This window comes from Hylobates moloch, unplaced genomic scaffold (assembly GCF_009828535.3).
Source record: "Hylobates moloch isolate HMO894 unplaced genomic scaffold, HMol_V3 SCAFFOLD_8, whole genome shotgun sequence".
In the NCBI taxonomy this organism is placed as follows: domain Eukaryota; kingdom Metazoa; phylum Chordata; class Mammalia; order Primates; family Hylobatidae; genus Hylobates; species Hylobates moloch.
This window is the reverse complement of record NW_026652283.1, coordinates 52,555,786-52,574,272: the sequence shown is the minus strand read 5'-3', so window position 1 is coordinate 52,574,272 and position 18,487 is coordinate 52,555,786. Positions and strand designations below refer to the sequence as shown.

The window sequence follows — 18,487 nt, the reverse complement described above, 5'->3', positions numbered from 1 at the left end:
ATTACAAACAAAACAGTTCCCTCCCTCCCATCTTAATAGATGAGGAAATAAGGGCCCAGAAGGGAGAAGTCCCTTCCTAGGCCCAAAAGGGAGAAGTAACTTCCTAAAGCCACATGCTTAATGAGTTCTTCCTTGGAGATCTCAGGATCTTTTAGCACTGTTCTCAAAGACTCAAGAAAGGGTGTAAACAGGTTTATCTATATTTATTAAGTGCCTAAGTTAGAAGCATTGTGGTAGGCACTTTCACATACATCATGTTTACACAGAGATAAAAATAATTGCAACCTTGAGTCCTGACTTTTTCTTATGCAGGGTTTCTCTAAGACAAGCGCAGGCTTTGGAATCAGAAAGACCAAGGTTCTACCACTTGGAAAAGGTATTTTTCTTCTCTGAACTTGTATTCCTCCTGCATTTGGAAAGGTGTAACACCACGTATTTCACAGGGTTGTTTTGAAGGTTAAAACATTATCAATCACAGGGAATGGTTCACAGAAGATACACAGTTACTGGTAACTATTGTTACCATTCCCGAGGGGACAACTATGGTAAACTGCAAGAATGTGGGAACGGAAGTTGAAACCGCCATTCACTAGCTGTGCAACACTGAGCCTGTTGGTCAGCAGGCAGTGGGAGGGGGGTTATAAATATGGGCAAGGGACGCCGACTTGTAAACAAACATTGCCATTACAAGGTGAAGAGCGCTGCAACTGAGTTCGGTTCCCTGGACTCAAGGGCGGGAAGTGGTAACTTCAGCTTCCCTATCTGTAGACTGGGAGCATCAAATGAGATGACAACAGAGAGCCTGTATAAAGCTCAAAGCACACAACACTACAGTTGTGAACGAGGAGTAATGGGACAGAGGAGGGGCGTCCACCCGCCTCCTGGGACAGGGTCTGGGCGGCAACAGCGCGGGCCCGCTCGCTCTCACAAGGGGCAGTGGTGCTGGGGACCTTCCCACAGGTGCGGACCCCCAGCTGCGCCGCCGGTAATCGACAGGCCAAGCCAGCCGCCTCCGCCCCCGCTCGCGGCACCACGGCGGAAGTGGCAGCCTGAGCGGTTGGCGGGTGTCGGCAGGAGAGGGCGGGGGGAGACCGTGCGCAGCGGCCTATGGCCGTGAAGTGGCGGGACCGCCGGGGGTCTCACCTGAAGCAGGGGGGGTCCTCCAACACCAGCACGCGGCAAGAGCAAGATGGCTGCCTCAGCCGAGACAGAGAAAGACGACGGCTGCGGCGGCGGCGGCGGCGGCGGGAGCAAGTCCACGTGATACAGCCGACCCCGCCTCTCCCTCTCCGGGGCAGCCTATCCCGGGAGCGCACATCTGAACTCCAACGCCCCGCCTGCTTTGCGCATCCCTCTAGTGCTAGTGGCGGCAGGTGCAGGTGGCCGCGCGGCATCCTGGGGCTTGCAGTCTCCCGAGCGTTCTATTGTGTCCCTGCCTACAATTTTAGGGAAACGAATAAAAAGGTGGTCGGTATGTTTTTGTTTGGGTGTGTACTTTTATTAGGTCGCTTTTTCGCTATGCATGAAATACGGACTTTAGGACTCAACTAGTACCAAGAAGAAAAAGACCGGACATTTTCACCTGTTTGTTATACAGCGAAGGGGAAAAATTGGGAAGAAATCCTCAAGCTACAAGAAAAATAACCAGAAGAAGCTTTACATTTTAGCCTGCAGTGACTTCTATCCTGGTGTCCTAAGTCCACCTAAGTCAGTTTTGCAATAAGAGGTCCCAAGTTTGGTTTTCTCGGAGCTTGCATCAGTTCGTTGCATCATCCCTGAGTAGAAGATTTGCGGTTGCAAGGAAAAATAAGGTACAGAGCTTCTCCAGCGGGAAACTGCATGTCTGCACGGCACGAGCCCACGCACCGCAGAACAGGCTTGCCAGGTCTCCTCAGAGACCCTCGCAGGAACCTAACAATGAAATCCAGTTGTCCAGTCTTTATTTGTGGAGGGGTAAGGAGAATCCGAGGCCAGTAGGCAATCCGCCCACTGTTGGGAGCGACTGACCTCACGAATCAATAATTTGCTTTTGACTAGGAAGTGCAGCGGTTCTTGGGGGGAGGGGCTGGACTGGGTGGCGGACGCGAGCAGCAACGGTTCTCCCGAACCTCTCCCCCGCCCCTACTATCTTGGCCTACATTTTCCCGCTCCGTCCCGGGACCCAGACACCCAGAATCCACGGAAAGCAACTCGCTCTCGAGAACAGCTCTCGTACCCTTCTACGTGATCTGCACCTTTAAACTCACTCCATCCCAAACCGGACCCCGGAGGCACCACCCACATCCGTCTAACATCACTTCCTTCAGAGTTTGAAAAAAAAAAAAAATCTGGGAAGGAGAGGGGTTGTGCTGAGCCGCGCTCGGCGAACGGTGTGGACCATCTGCTGGGACTCCGGCCCTGCGTCCGCTCAGCCCCGTGGCCCCGCGCACCTACTGCCATGGAGACGCGGCCTCGTCTCGGGGCCACCTGTTTGCTGGGCTTCAGTTTCCTGCTCCTCGTCATCTCTTCTGATGGACATAATGGGCTTGGAAAGGGTCAGACCGCGTTCTTATCTTCTCTTTACTGATCCTGGGCCCCAGGCCAGTATAACCTCTTCTTGCCCTAGCACCGTTCCCCTCCCGTACTATCTCTTAGGCCACTCCAGATTTCTTTTTATCTTCCCCAACCGCTCCTGGAGTTTGAAGATTTCTTGGGGTAGAGAGTAGCGGGTCTGGGGAATGGAGAAGCTGTACTTGAGGCCTCTCTAAATTATTGGATTGTGGGGAAGGAATGGCCCGTAAATTAACGAAAGCATGTTTAAGAGCCCGGCATTAGTGCCTAGCACTTGGGAGGTCCTGAGGAACGGTCACCTTCCCACTTGGGAGAAATAGAGCCGTTGGGGACCTGCGTATGCAGAGAACCCTGTTCTGGGTCTGAAGATTTCTCTCCTTACCTCTTCGGCGAAGAGCTAGGTTACTGCCACTTGTTTGCCTTTGGGAGACAGCACCTGCATCCCAGGTAGCTGTATCTAGTGCATAAGAAGGGCCAAGTGAAGGGTAGAAGGTCTGCTGTTTAAGGGTCCCCAACAATTGTCCTTGCTGTGGTTCAGCGAAGTTTTTTTGTAAGTGAGCGATCAGCGCTTATGAATGGAGGTTAGAAGGTGTGGCCCCCTACTCCATCCATTACCTACATCTCTATTCTAAGTTTTAACCTCTCTCCTCATCAGCCCTTACTTAGTTGAAAGTTGGATTGACAGTCTGTGAACTCAGAGTTTATGCTTTTCTAAGTAGATGAATTGTAGCATGGATCCCAACCCGTCTTCCATTTTTTTTTTCACTGACCTCACTGTATGGAATGATTCTGCTGCAATCCTTCTGTTTTTGTTTTCTCTTATCCTCTCTATTTTCACATCTATTGGTGAGTAATAAGATTGGGTGGGCATTCATTTTGCCTGAATGCAATCATTCCTTCATTCCGTAAAGAATTTTTGATCACCTCCTATATTTCAGGCACTGTCCTAGGCACTAGGGATATAGCTGTAAACAGGACAGACAAGGTTCCTACTCTCGTGGAACTAATATTCATGTCAGAGACACAGAGTAGACTCATGAACAAATTAATAAGACAGTTTCAACTAGGAACAAGTGCCGGGAAAACAAGACTGTGATGGAATAGGAAGTAGAAGGGCTGGGGAGGTTGCAGGAGCTGGCATCACTTGAATTATGAAGGTCAGGAGAAGCTTTTTGGAGAAGGTGATATGTGGGTTTCCATCTCAGTGATGAAACTGCATGACAAATCCTGTTAGGCCAGAAATTTTAAATACTAACAATCCCATTTTAAAACAGACTACTGTTTTTTTTGTTGTTTTGTTTTTTAGACGGAGTCTCGCACTGTTGCCCGGGCTGGAGTCCAGTGGCATGATCTCGGCCCACTGCAACCTCCGCCTCCTGGGTTCAAGCGATTCTCCTGCCTTAGCCTCCCAAGTAGCTGGGATTACAGGTGCCCGCCACCACGCCTGGCTAATTTTTTGTATTTTTAGTAGAGACGGGGTTTCACTATGTTGGCCAGGCTGGTCTCAAATTCCTGACCTCATGATCTGCCCGCCTTGGCCTCCCAAAGTGCTGGGATTACAAGCGTGAGCCACTGCGCCCAGCCAGCTACTGTATATTTAAAGTAAAATTGTAAGTACTGAGAGTAACAGTAGAGTAGAGTGTTAGGTACGTGGGTTTAGATCTGAGTTTTTTCTTTGTTGTTTTTTCTGTTTGTTTGCTTTTGTTTTTGAGATGGAGTCTCACTCTTCCAGGCTGGAGTGGAGTGGTGCGATCTCGGCTCACTGCAACCTCTGCCTTCCGGGTTCAAATGATTCTCCTGCTTCAGCCTCCCGAGTAGCTGGGACTACAGGCATGTGCCACTATGCCCAGCTAATTTATTTTTATTTTTATTTTTTTGTATTTTTAGCAGAGATGGAGTTTCACCATGTTGGCCAGGCTGATCTCAAACTCCTGATCTCAGGTGATCCTCCCTCCTTGGCCTCCCAAAGTGTTGGGATTATAGGCATGAGCCACTGTGCCAGGCCTAGATCGGAGTTTTAATTTCTTCTGCCACTCACTAGCTGAGTAGCCTTGGGCAAGTTTCTTAACTCTCAAAGCCTCAGTTCCTCATCTGCAAAATGGGCATCATAACTACCTCAGACACTCAACAAATAATTTACTCTGTTCAAGTTACTGTGTTAGGTGTAGGTAATACCTTGGAATCAGGTATTTTGTATCTTTATTCCTTGTTAGATGTTAAGCTTTGTGTGGTTGTTCCAGTTACCATTGTTGTGTAATAAATCACTCCAAAATTTAGTGGGCATGAAGAAATCATTTTATTATGCTCACAATTGTGTGAGTAAGGAATTCAAACACGGCACACCGGGAAAGGCTTGTCCCTGTTCTATGATGACTGGGGCCTTGGCTAAGCTGGTTACCTCTCCATGTGATCTTTCTGCATGGGCTACTATGGGTTTCCTCACAGTAGCTTTATGGGAGGTTGGATTCCAAGAGTGAGTGCCATAAGAGAACAAGGTAGAAATGCATGGCATTTTTGTCACCTAGCCTTACAAGGCACGTAGCATCACTTCCACAGTACCCTGTAGGGGCAGATTCAAGGTAATGGAATATTAGGACCCCCACCCTCACCCCCAGTGGGAGGTATGTTGAGGTCACATTGTAAGAAGGGCATATCTGCCACAGTGAACTAGGACTATTTCTGTCTTGTTCATGCTCAGGAATATTTGTTGAAAGAGGAAATAAATGATAAACATGATAATTGTGATTCCTGTCCTTTTTTAGCTTGCAGTCTGGTAAGGTACCAAGACAAGTAAGCAGACAGTTACATGGCAGCATGATGTGTGCTTTGAGCAGGGAAATACCAGGTAGCTGCAGGAGCACATAGAAGGGGAGCTTAGGGCAGTGGGGCTGGGTTGGGAGGATTCAATCAAAAAACAAAAGGCACTTAATATTGTGTCACTTAGAAAATATTTAATAAATATTAACCAGTATTATTTCCTCCCATGGAAATAATAATAATAATCCCTAAAAGGAATTAATACTATTTCAAACTTTTGTTTTATGTATCTCTTGGGTATGGATTCTTGGGAAGTAGATTATACCCCACTTACCCTACCTCCCAAAAAAGTGCTACCTGAGGCAATCGTTGCTGAAAGTCTTAATGAGATGGATTTCTTCCTAGATGTTTAGCTCTAGCTCTTTCCGGACGATGGCCTGGTGGTTTGCAGAGAGGAAAGACTGAATGATCTCTACTGTTTTCATTAAGAAGAAGCAGCACAGTGATGTGGACTTAGCACTAAATAGAAATTAGGAGGCCCAGGCTGGGCACGGTGGCTCACGCCTGTTATCCCAGCACTTTCAGAGGCTGAGGCAGGTCGATCACCTGAGGTCAGGAGTTCGAGACTAGCCTGGCCAACGTGGTGAAACCCCATCTCTACTAAAAAAAATACAAAAATTAGCCAGGTGTGGTGGCACACGCCTGTAATCCTAGCTACTTGGGAGGCTGAGGCAGGAGAATTGCTTGAACCTGGGAGGCGGAGGTTGTAGTGAGCCGAGATAGTGCCACTGCACTCCAGCCTGGGCAACAGAGTGATACTCTGTCTCAAAAAAAAAAAAAAAAGAAATTAGGAGGCCTGGATTTTAATCCTGGTCAGGCCATTTAGTTCTGGTCCTACGTGACAACCAATTAATCAATGAGAGAGTTGGACTAGAAGTACTTCCTAAGATCTCTTCCAGCTCTAACATTCTATAGAGTTCCAAAATAATTACTTGTTCTCCATGGACTAAAAATTTGGAATACATCACCCATGGGGAGAAGTAGTGACCAATATTTACTGTACATTTACTATCCTCCAGGTGCTGTTGTGTGCATTTTTCATGTATTGACTAAGCCTCATAATAACCCTATGAGATGGATAATGTTTTTATCATTATCCCCACTTCACAAATGAAAAAACCCCAAATGAGGCACAGGAGTCCAGTGGACTAGCTGGAATACAAATCCCAGAGCCAGTTCCCTTAACCAGCATACCATTTCAGTCTCTCAGTGCAGAAACTCCTCTAAAGTTTAAAGGAGAAACTAGAAAGCTGTCATTGGGAGTGGTTCTTGTGCTCTTCTGCCTGAAACAAAAATGGATAACTTTGTCAAGTCTCTGGAATAAAAATTTGGCACTAACACATATGAAGTGTGTTTACCTCCCACACAGTGTTCTACTCACATTCACAACAGCCTATGGGATACATGTTTTTGTTAGCCATATTTTGCATTTATGAAAATGGTAAGTGGCTGAACAAGAATTCTAATGCAGGTCTGTTTGACTGAGACAATCAATATTTAGCCACTATGTTTTATGTCTCAGGTACAGTGTTCCCTGTTTGAGAGGCTTGGCTGCCAGCTCTGATGCTTGACCTTTTGTTATTTAGGTTTCATCAGCTAGGAGGGGTGGATAATACTTTTCAGATATCTAGCTTACATTCATTAAAACAATTTTTGGATGAAGAGATTGAAAATTCTGATGGAATGCTGTGTTTAGAAATGGTTGCTTTTCTTTCTTTTTTTAAAAATTAATGTTATAGGGTAAGAGCTGCTGATGTGGGAGACTTTACTTTGCAGATAACTGGCATAAATTAAGTGGCTATACAGGTGACACTTTAGGAAATTGGACTGCCTTCAGATGTTCCATGTTGGCACGGGTGGGAGTGTTAGTGGTGCTGGGGAATAGATGTTTTTAGTAACAAGGTAAACACTGTACCTTTTAAACATCTTTTTGAGGGGGAAACGAAAAGCCCAAGTTTTCCAGATCTGAAGTTGGTGTTCCCATTCTGCTTTGGTGAAGCTTCATTCATTTGTTCATTTAATCTTTGCTAGAGAGGCAGTAAAGTGTGGTGAATGGTTGTTAACTACAGACCCTGGAACCCAACCACCTAGATTCTAGTCCCCCTCTGCCACTTACTGGCAACATAACCTTGGGCAAGCTGTTTCAGTTCAGCTTCCTTATTTATAAAGGGATAATTAGAGTTTCTACCTCATAAAGTTATTGTGAGGATTAAATAAGTTAATACATATAAAAGCATTTAAGTACCTGGCACATAATAAATTTCATGTGTTAGTCATTAATATTGTTATTATAATATAATTATTACATAAAATAAGCACTTAGGCTGGGTGCAGTGGCTTATGCCTATAATCCTAGCACTTTGGGAGGCCAAGGCGGGTGGATTGCTTGAGGCCAGGAGTTCAAAACCAGCATGGGCAACATAGCAAGATCCTATCTCTACCCCCCCCAAAAAAAAATGCAATTGCTTAATAAGTGATGGTGGTGATTATTACTATTATAAAAAGTTCCAATGTAAATTTTAATATGAATTCTCAAGGACATTTTGTACATGCAGTAGACTATTTTGTTGTTGTTGTTGTTGTTGTTGTTGAGACAGTCTGGCTCTGTTGCCTAGGATGGAGTGCAGTGACGCAATCTTGGCTCACTGCAACCTTCCCCTCCTGGGTTCAAGCGATTCTCTTGCCTCAGCTTCCCAAGTAGTTGGGATTACAGGCACCCGCCACCACACCTGGCTAATTTTTGTAGAGTAGAGACGGAGTTTCACTGTGTTGACCAGGCTGGTCTCAAACTCCTGACCTTGTGATCCACCCGCCTCGGCCTCCCAAAGGCTTGAACCACCGCGCCCAGCCACAGTGGACTATTTTCATGTTACACCTCTAGACTTACTCTAGGGATATTGCAGCAGAACAGCTTGGGAAGTATTGGGGTGTTAGAAAAGAATGCTAATTAGGAGTCAGGAGACTTAAATTTTGGTTGTGGTCTACCTTGTAGTGTTGGATAACTTCTTTTCTAGGCCTCAGTAAAATAAGAGAGTTAGACTAAATCTCTAGTGTTGTGACTCTTTAAATTTATTCAAGTTAAATAAAAGTAAAAATTGAGCTCAGCTGGATTGTCCACATTTCAATTGTTCTGTGGCCACATGTGGCTAGTGACTACCATATTGAACAGCTCATTGCAGTAAGTTCTACTTTACAGTGCTGTTCTAGGTCTCTATTAGTAATAACCTTACATGATTGTAAGGTTTGACACCTAGCTTCTGAGTGGCCTGGGTACAGGGAGAATTTATTTTAATTAAATAATTAATTTTTTTTTTTTTTTTTTTGAGACAGAGTCTCACTCTGTCACTCAGGCTGGAGTGCAGTGGCCCGATCTTGGCTCACTGCAACCCCTGCCTCCCGGGTTTAAGCGATTCTCTCACCTCAGCCTCCCAGATAGCTGGGATTATAGGTGTGCACCACCACACCCAGCTAATTTTTAAATTTTGGGTAGAGATGGGGTTGGCCAGGCTGGTCTTGAACTCCTGAGCTCAAGTGATCTGTCTGCCTCAGCTTCCCAAAGTACTGGGATTACAGGCGTGAGCCACTGTGCCTGGCTGAGAAATTTTATTTAACCTTATATTAATCTAGCTTCATTGACTCTATTTTGTTTGGCATTGGACTTCTGTAAGTCCTTCTGTTTTAGGCATGCTTTTTTTTTTTTTTAAGAAAAGAAACAGGGTCACCCTCTGTTGCCCAAGCTAGAGTGCAGTGGTGCCATCATAGCTCACTGCATCCTCGAACTCCTGGCCTCAAGCAATCCTCTGACATCAGCCTCCTGAGTAGCTGGGACTATAGGCATATGCCACTGCATCCAGCTAATTTTTAAATTTTTTTGTAGAGGTGAGGTTTCACTGTGTTGCCCAGAATGGCCTTGAACTCCTAGCCTCAAGTGATCCTCCTGCCTTGGCCTCCCAAAGTGCTGGGATTATAGGTGTGAGCCACCACAACTGGCTAGAGATGCTTTTGTAAGCATCATAGAGGTATTTTTTTCTTAAACCAAGTCTGACAATTTTTGTCTTTTCACTGTAATTGGCAAGTTTAGTCCACTTACGTTTGTTGTGATTATTGACAGAACTGCTTTTGTTTCTGTTATCCAGTTTCTACTCTACTGTTTTTTTCTGTGCTTTTTTTTCTTTTTTGCCCTTTCTTTGGGTGTTGAATATTTGCTTGTTCTTATTTTATCTCCTTTATTAGTTTGGAAGTTGGCTTTCTAGTTCTTTTCTTTTAGTAGTAACTCTTGAAATTTTACTTGTATACTTAACAAAATCTAACACTATTATACCCCCAGTGGTAAGAGGGACTTTAGAACATTTAACTTCAATCACCCCCTCTTTACTTATAAGGAGTTGTCTCACATTTAGTTCTAATTTTAATTTTTTTTTCCTAAACTTAGTTATTTAATTTTTAGAAATAGAGTCTCATCCTGTTTCCCAGGCTGGCCTCAAACTCCTGGGCTCAAGCGATCCTCCTGCCTCAACCTCCAGAGTAGCTGGGACTACAGGTGCACATTGTGCCTGGCTTAGTTCTCTCTTTCTTTTTTAACTCTACAAATTGGGCATTATAAATTGCTATACAGACAATATTTACATATTTATCTACATGTTTGCTGGTTTATTTGCTCACTATTCTTTGTGTCTAGGCCTTCCTCTGGGATCATTTCCTACCTGAAATACGTCCTTTAGCTATGCTTTTTATTTTCTCTGATTCTCTCCTAGGGGACTATTTCATACTTCTTCCTGTCTTTTCAAATCTCCAATACTTCTTCCATAGTCCTTGCTCTCAGTTAGTAATTATGGTCCTTCTTTACCAGAAGACAGAAGGAGTCGGAAGAGGCCTTTCAAAAATTTTCACTACGGCATTTACCCACTAGTGTTCATATATGCTCCCTTTCCTGTTGTTACCTGATAAACCATCATTATTCCTAGCAAAGGCTAATTCCTCGACTTGAGTGCTAAATCCCGTCTCCTCTCACCGACTCACCAACATTTTACCAGTGAGTCTCCCTTCTCCTGTTGTATTACCCCTTTTTCCTATCTTTACTGTATCATTTCTATCAGCTTTCAATTGTCCCTGGTACAGCAAAATTCTTTTTTTTTTTGAGACAGAGTCTCACTCTGTTACCCAGGCTGGAGTGCAGTGGCATGATCTTGACTTACTACAACCTTCACCTCCCAAGTTCAAGCGATTCTCATGCCTCAGCTTCCTGAGTAGCTGGAATTACAGGTGCGTGCCACCATACCTGGCTAATTTTTTTTTTTTTTTTTTTAGTAGAGATGGGGTTTCACCATTTGGCCAGGATGGTCTGGATCTCTTGACCTCGTGATCCGCCCGCCTTGGCCTCCCAAAGTGCTGGGATTACAGGCCTGAGCCACCATGCCCAGCCTAAATTTTTGTATTTCTAGTAGAGATGGGGTTTCTTCTTTTTTTTTTTTTTTTTTTTTTTGAGACGGAGTCTTGCTCTGTCTCCCAGGCTGGAGTGCAGTGGCACGATCTCAGCTCACTGCAAGCTCCGCCTCCCAGGTTCACACCATTCTCCTGCCTCAGCCTCCCGAGCAGCTGGGACTACAGGCACCCGCCACCACACCCGGCTAATTTTTTGTGTATTTAGTAGAAACGGGGTTTTACCGTGTTAGCCAGGATGGTCTCAATTTTCTGACCTTGTGATCCACCCCCCTCGGCCTCCCCAAGTGCTGGGATTACAGGCTTGAGCCACCGCGCCCAGCCCTAGAGATGGGGTTTCACCATGTTAGGTTAGACCAGGCTGGTCTCGAACTCCTGACCTCAAGTGATCTGCCTGCCTTGGCCTCCAGAAGTGCTGGGATTATAGGCGTGAGCCACCGCACACTACACCCAGTCAAAACTTTTTTTTTTTTTTTTTTTTGGAGACAGAGTCTCGCTCTGTCGCCCAGGCTGGAGTGCAGTGGCGCGATCTTGGCTCACTGCAAGCTCCGCCTCCCGGGTTCACGCCATTCTCCTGCCTCAGCCTCCTGAGTAGCTGGGACTACAGGCGCCTGCCACCATGCCCGGCTAATTTTTTTTTGTATTTTTAGTAGAGACGGGGTTTCACTGTGTTAGCCAGGATGGTCTCGATCTCCTGACCTCGTGATCCGCCCGCCTTGGCCTCCCAAAGTGCTGGGATTACAGGCGTGAGCCACTACGCCCGGCCCCAAAATTTTTTGAAAGAGTTTTATGTATTTGATCTAATTTTTCTCCTTGGACTGTCTTGGTCATGCTCTAATCATGCTTTCATCCTCACTGTAAATGGCAGCTCCATCCTTCTACTTGTCCAGGCCAAAAACCTTAGAGTGATCCTTGACTTCTCTTTTTGCTCTTATATCCCATATCCATAGCAAAATCCTGCTAACTTTGCCTTTGAAATAAGTCCAGAACGTATTGGTATCTTACCCCTTTACCACCCCAGCTGGTCCAGTCCACTATCATCTCTTGCCTGAATTATTGCAGTAGCTTCTTTATTAGTCTCCTTGCTTCTGCCTTGCTCCCCTGTATTAGTTTGCTAAGGCTACAGTAACAAAGTACCACAAACTGTGTCTTTTTTTTTTTTTTTTTTTTTTGAGACAGAGTCTTGCTCTGTCACCCAGGCTGGAGTGCAGTGGGGCAATCACAGCTCACTACAGCCTTGAACCCCTAGGCTCAATCGATTCTCCTGCCTGTGCCTCCCAAGTAGCTAGGACTACAGGCATGCACCACCACACCTGGCTAATTTTTCTGTTTTTTATAGAGACGGGGTCTCACTATGTTGCCCAGGCTAGTCTCAAACTCCTGGGCTCAAGTGCTCCTCTCACCTTAGCCTCCCAGAGTGCTGGGATTACAGGCATGAGCCACCATCCCCAGTCCAAACGGTGTCTTAAACAACAGAAGTTTATTGTCTCACAGTTCTGGAGCCTAGGAGTCCAAAATCAAGGTGTCAGCAGGATTGTTTTTTCTGAGGGCTGTGAGGGAAGGATGGAAAAATCTCTCAGCTTATCTAAAAATGTGTATTTTGCTCTTATTTTTGAAAGATAGTTTTGCTGGGTACAAAATTCTAGGTTTAGAGTTATTTTCTTTCAGTATTTCAAAGATGATATTCTGCTGTCTTCTGATTTCTGTTGTTCCTGTCAGTCTAATCAGTGATCTTTTGTAGGAAATATGTCATTTCTCAGCGGGTCTGGTGGCTCACGCCTGTAATACCAGCACTCTGTAGGAGGTTGAGGCAGGAGGATCACCTGAAGTCAGGGGTTTGAGACCAGCATGGCCAACATGATGAAACCCTGTCTCTACTCAAATACAAAAATTAGCCAGGCATGGTGGCAGGCGCCTGTAATCCCAACTACTCGGGAGGCTGAGGCAGGAAAATTGCTTGAACCCAGAAGGTAGAGGTTGTGGTGAGCCGAGATCACGCCACTGCACTCCAGCTTGGATGACAGAGCCAGAGTTCGTCTCAAAAAAAAAAAAAAGTCACTTCTCTTTGAGTGCTTTTAAGATCTTCCCAGTGTTTTTGTTGCTCTGCAGTTTCAACATTTAAATGTTTGTTTTTATAATTTATCCCAGTTAATACATATTATGAAGGAATCTGTGGATTCATGGTTGTATTTTGTTTATTTTTGAGATAGGATCTCTCTGCCACCCAGGAGTGCAGTGGCACAATCATTGCTCACTGCAGCCTCAAACTTCTGGGCTCAAACAATCCTTCCACCTCAGCCTCCCAAGTAGTTGGGACTACAGGCACATGCCAGTGTGCCTGGCTTTTAATGTTTTGTAGAGACAAGATCTCTCTGTGTTGCCCAGGCTGGTTTCCAACTCCTGGACTCAAGTGATCATTCTGCCTTGGCTTCCCAAAATGCTAAGATTATAGGTATGAGCCACTGTGCCTGGCCATAGTAATATTTTATCTTGTTCTTGAAAATGCTCGGCCATTATCTCTTCAAGTATGCCTTAAAAAAAAAAAAAAAAAAAAGACAGTTTCCTCTGTTGCCCAGGCTGGAGTGTGGTGGCGTGATCTCAACTCACTGTAAACTCTGCCTGCCAGGTTCAAGCAATTCTCCTACTTCAGCCTCCCAAGTAGCTGGGACTACAGGCTTGCACCACGGCACCTGGCTAATTTTTTGTATTGTAGTAGAGACAGGGTTTCACCATGTTGCCCAGGATGGTCTCGAACTCCTGAGCTCAGGCAATCCATCCACCTCGGCCTCCCAAAGTGCTAGGATTACAGACATGAGCCACCACACCTGGCCAGATTTGACTGTTTATTTTGCATGCTGCATGCCTGTTTTTGTGATTCCATGTGTTATTTCTTTAAACATTTCATGCATAGTTATTTCTGTATTTTGTGGCTGATAATATCTGAATTCCTCAGGGATCAAAATCTGTTTGTTGCTTCTGTTATTGTGGTGACTTCTTTTCTTACATTTTTGGTGATCCATGATTGTGAGCTCATAATGATGGTTCTTCTTCATTGGCTATCCTGGAGGCCTAAAGTGGAGAATCTTTTCCTCCAGAAAGTTTTGGCATTTGATTCATCTGAAAACCAGGGGGTACCACCCACGTGGAATCACTTCAGTCTCTTTTGAGGGTTGTGTTAATGTGGGAGTTTCAGATTCATCTCCATTTTGCCACATCATAATGGATGCTTGCGTTCAGGGCAGCCTCACTTACTTGTTGCTCATAGGTTTTAGCTTGCTTTGTGTTTATGGAGGGGTTCTGTCATTACTGAGTCTAGTGAGCACATTCTGAAAGTCCATTTTATCTAGGATTTCATTGTTTTGTAGGTGTATATCCCTTCAGACTGTCTAGTTGGACATCTTGCCAAAGCAGGATTCAGTTGCCTGAGTTTAGATATTGATCAATAGAATGATGGTGATCATGTTAGACACCTTACAGTTCTCCTGGGCATCCTCTCAATTTCATTCTCAATCACTCACTCCTCAGAATCAAATCTTGAGCCTTAGGCAAGTGACAGCATCTCATGCTGTTGGGAATGAAAAGTGAGGATGGTTAGTTTCGATACTGCCTGCATGTGCTAATCTGGATGACCTTTTGTTTCCCTGTGGTAGCACTGATGAAAATTAGATTTGAATTTATTTCTGAGAAGAAAAATCTGAAAGATGAGTGTGGTAAACCAAAATGGCACACGATTGCAATTTAAATCTCAGCTTGGCCATTTAGCAGTTATGTGACCAGTACAGATGATGTAACTTCTCTGAGCCTCAGAAGTCTCAATCATATAGAATAACAAAAGCTACTACTTACTGATCATTTACAATATGCTAAGCACTATGCTAAGTTTTTGCATATATTTCTTATTTAATATTCAGTAACCTTATGAGATGTAATTATTATGCCTCTTTTAAAGATGAGAAAACTGAAGCATACAGAGATTAAGTAAAACTGGGTTATTAATAAGGCCAAATTTAAATGAGATAACACATGTGGTGTGTCAGGCACATATAAGGTGGTCAGTAAATAGCAGCTAGCATTATGATCACTAATAATTTTTGGATATAAAATTCTTTTATGTGATGTGATCTAAATAAGATTCATTTGCTCAACAAATATTTTATGGAGCACTTACTGTGGCCATGTGTACTGCTAAATGCTAAGGAAACAGAGAGGAATAAGAAAGATATGGTCCAGAGATGGACACATAAACATTTACAAGTCAGCCTGGGGAGTGCTGTGATGGGGTAAGAATAGGGTGCTTTGGGAGTCCAGGAAGATATACCAGAAGAAATGCCCTCTAGGCTTATACCTGAAGAATGAGTTGGAGGTGAGGGACAGAAGGAATTGCACAGGTAGTAGTAATTGTGAAAGCCTGGAGGGGAGAGAGTGCGTGCTACTCTCATTTAAAGAAGTGAAAGGGTTGGGTGCGGTGGCTCATGCCTGTAATCCCGGCACTTTGGAAGGCTGAGGAGGCTGGCAGATCACCTGAGCTCAGGAGTTCGAGACCAGCCTGGCCAACATGGCGAAACCCTGTCTCTACTAAAAATACAAAAATTACAGTCCGGGCACAGTGGCTCACGCCTGTAATCCCAGCAGTTTGGGAGGCTGAGGTGGGCAAATCACCTGAGGTCGGGAGTTCAAGACCAGCCTGACCAATATGGAGAAACCCTGTCTTTACAAAAAGTACAGAATTAGCCAGGCTTGGTGGTGCATGCCTGTAATCCCAGCTACTTGGGAGACTGAGGCAGGAGAATCGCTTGAACCCAGGAGGTGGAGGTTGCAGTGAGCCGAGATCGCGCCATTGCACTCCAGCCTGGGCAACAGGAGCAAAACTCCGTCTCCAAAAGAAAAGAAAAAAATTAGCCAGGCGTGGTGGCAGGCGCCTGTAATTCCAGCTACTCAGGAGGCTGAGGCACAAGAATCGCTTGAACCTGGGAGGTGGAGGTTGCAGTGAGCCAAGATCATACCACTGCATTCTAGCTTGGGTGACAGAGAGACTCTATCTCAAAAACAAAACAAAAAAAAAAGTGAAAGTATAGGGTGTGTATATAAGATTTTAGGAAAAATGTGGAAAGTGAGGCTGGAGAGGTGGGCAGGTGCCATATTCTGAAAGGCTTTGTAAACCCTACTGCAAGAGTTGGACCTTTATCTTTAGGGCATTGGAAAGCCTTTGAAAGTTTTTTTGTTTTTGTTTTTGTTTTTTTCCTGGAGTAACATGATTTAGAAAGACCATTCTGTGCTATCCTACAAAACATGTTCAAGAGTTTCAAAAAATAAAATAGAAAGATTACTCTGGGTGAATTGTGGGAATAATAATAACAATAGCTTTAAATACTTACTTCATTTAATCCTTATACTAACACTTGGAGGTAGGTCTTATTGTCTTGCTTTTACAGATGAAGGAGGAAAATAAGAAAGAAATTGGGACTTGGAGAGCTTATTTCACTCACAAAAATTCACACATGTAATAGGAAGTGGAGTCATGGACCTAGGTCTTTCTGAATCTAAAGCTGTGTTGCTGAATCACCTTCAATTGGTTATGATTTGTTATGACCTGCTTTATGTTTACTCTGTGGGAAATTCTCATTCATTCTTATAGTATTATTAGCATATTCCGTGATAGTTTACAAAGCATTTAACGTCATTTTTTAATTTAGCCTCCTTTGAAACTGTGAATTAGGTGGTGGTGTCTCCATTTTGCAGGTATGAAAACTGAGGCTTGAGGTATGGTCCCATACACCTAGAAGGTGGTGGAGCTGGGACTTGAACACCAAGCTCTTGACAGAAGAAAACCTTCTTAGTGGGTATCTTGTGAACATGCACACTTCCTTCTTGGGAGTGTGCCCTTTGTTCATTGTGTGAATGCTTATAAAGTTCTTTCCTTCCAGGTTTTGGAGATCATATTCATTGGAGGACACTGGAAGATGGGAAGAAAGAAGCAGCTGCCAGGTACAAGACATGGTTTTAGGTCATTTATGGTGGTAAAACACTTTTCAGCTATCAACTTAACGTTAATTTCGGGTGAAGGGCTATACCAAGGCAGAGCAAGAACTGAATAGTTGCCTAATTACAACAACAGCAATAATATTGGCTAACATTTGTAGTTGAGCCTTGAACAACATGGGTTTTTTTCTTTTTTTTTTTTTTTGAGATGGAGTCTCGCTCTGTCGCCCAGGCTGGAGTGCAGTGGTGCGATCTCAGCTCACTGCAAGCTCCACCTCCCGGGTTCACGCCATTCTCCTGCCTCAGCCTCCTGAGTAGCTGGGACTACAGGCGCCCGCCACCACGCCCGGCTAATTTTTTTGTATTTTTAGCAGAGACGGGGTTTCACCATGTTAGCCAGGATGGTCTCGATCTCCTGACCTCGTGATCCGCCCGCCTCGGCCTCCCAAAGTGCTGGGATTACAGGTGTGAGCCACCGTGCCCAGCCTTTTTTTTCTTTTTTGAGACAGAGTCTTGCTCTGTTACCCAGGCTGGAGTGCAGTGGTGCGATCTTCGTTCATTGCAACCTCCACCTCCCAGGTTCAAGTGATTCTTGTCAAGCCTCAGCCTCCCACGTAGCTGAGATTACAGGCATGTGTCACCATGCCCGGCTAATTTTTGTTGTTTTTAGTAGAGACGGGGTTTCACCATGTTGGCCAGGCTGGTCTTGAGCTCCCAACCTCAGGTGATCTGCCTGCCTCGGCCTCCCAAAGTGCTGGGATTACAGATGTGAGCCACCACGCCCAGCCAAACAACATGGGTTTGAACTGCACAGGTCCACTTATATGTGGATTTTTTTCAGTAATAAATGTATTGGAAAATGTTTTGGAGATTTCAAGCAGTTTGAAAAAACTTGCAGATGAACGGCATAGCCTAGAAACATCAAAAAACTTAAGAAAATGGTATGTTACAAGTGTATAAAATATATGTAGGTATTAGTCTATATTATCATTTACTACCATAAAACATATAGAAATCTACAAGTTAAAATTTATCAAAACTTCTGCACACTGGCTGGGTGCGGTGGCTCATGCCTGTAATCTTAGCACTTTGGTAGGTTGAGGCGGGCAGATCACTTGAGCCCAGGAGTTTGAGACCAATCTGGGCAACATGGTGAAACCCCTTCTCAACAAAAAATACCAGTTACTTGAGGGGGCTGAGGTTGGAGGATCAATTGAGCCTGGGAGTTTGAGGCTGCAGTGAGGTAAGACCATGCCACTGCACTGCAGCCTGGAAACAGAGTTAAGACCCTGTCTAAAAAGCTTCTGGCCAGGCATGATGGCTCACGCCTGTAATCTCAGCACTTTGGGAGGCTGAGGCGGGTGTTCAAGACCACTGTGGCCAACATGGTAAAACCCCGTCTCTACTAAAAATACAAAAATTACCTGGGCATGGTGGTGCGCGCCTGTAGTCTCAGCTACCAGGGGAGGCTGAGGCAGGAGAATCACTTGAACTCGGGAGGTGGAGGTTGCAGTGAGCTAGATTGCACCACTGCACTCCAGTCTGGGAGACAGAGCGAGACTCTGTCTTAAAAAACAAAAATAAAAAATAAAAATAAAAATAAATAAAAAACTACTGCACACAAACACCTATAGACCACACATGGTGCCATTTGCAGAAGGGAGAAATGTAAACAAATGTAAAGATGCCATATTAAATCATA

General features: G+C 44.6%; 2 protein-coding genes across 6 annotated transcripts in view; one reads left to right on the top strand and one right to left on the bottom strand.

Annotated features, from left to right (window-relative positions):
* Positions 1 to 1,412, bottom strand: part of BTF3L4 (basic transcription factor 3 like 4) — a 32,553-nt gene extending 31,141 nt beyond the window's left edge. Inside the window, exon 1 of one of the 4 annotated variants that reach the window (XM_032160839.2) lies at positions 1,144 to 1,412. In XM_032160839.2, coding sequence (XP_032016730.1) covers positions 1,144 to 1,394 — 251 coding nt within the window. In that variant the 5' untranslated portion in view covers positions 1,395 to 1,412. Of the gene's footprint in view, positions 1 to 285; positions 396 to 928; positions 984 to 1,143 lie in introns of those variants that run through there. The other 3 variants (XM_032160838.2, XM_058441863.1, XM_058441862.1) reach the window with 3 other exon arrangements.
* The window catches only part of TXNDC12 (thioredoxin domain containing 12), a 36,316-nt gene continuing 19,184 nt past the window's right edge, over positions 1,356 to 18,487 (top strand). The window contains exons 1-2 of one of the 2 annotated variants that reach the window (XM_032160841.2): positions 1,356 to 2,534; positions 16,731 to 16,791. In XM_032160841.2, the coding sequence (XP_032016732.1) occupies positions 2,438 to 2,534; positions 16,731 to 16,791 (158 nt within the window). In that variant the 5' untranslated portion in view covers positions 1,356 to 2,437. Of the gene's footprint in view, positions 2,535 to 2,964; positions 3,397 to 16,730; positions 16,792 to 18,487 lie in introns of those variants that run through there. The other variant, XM_058441864.1, reaches the window with a different exon arrangement.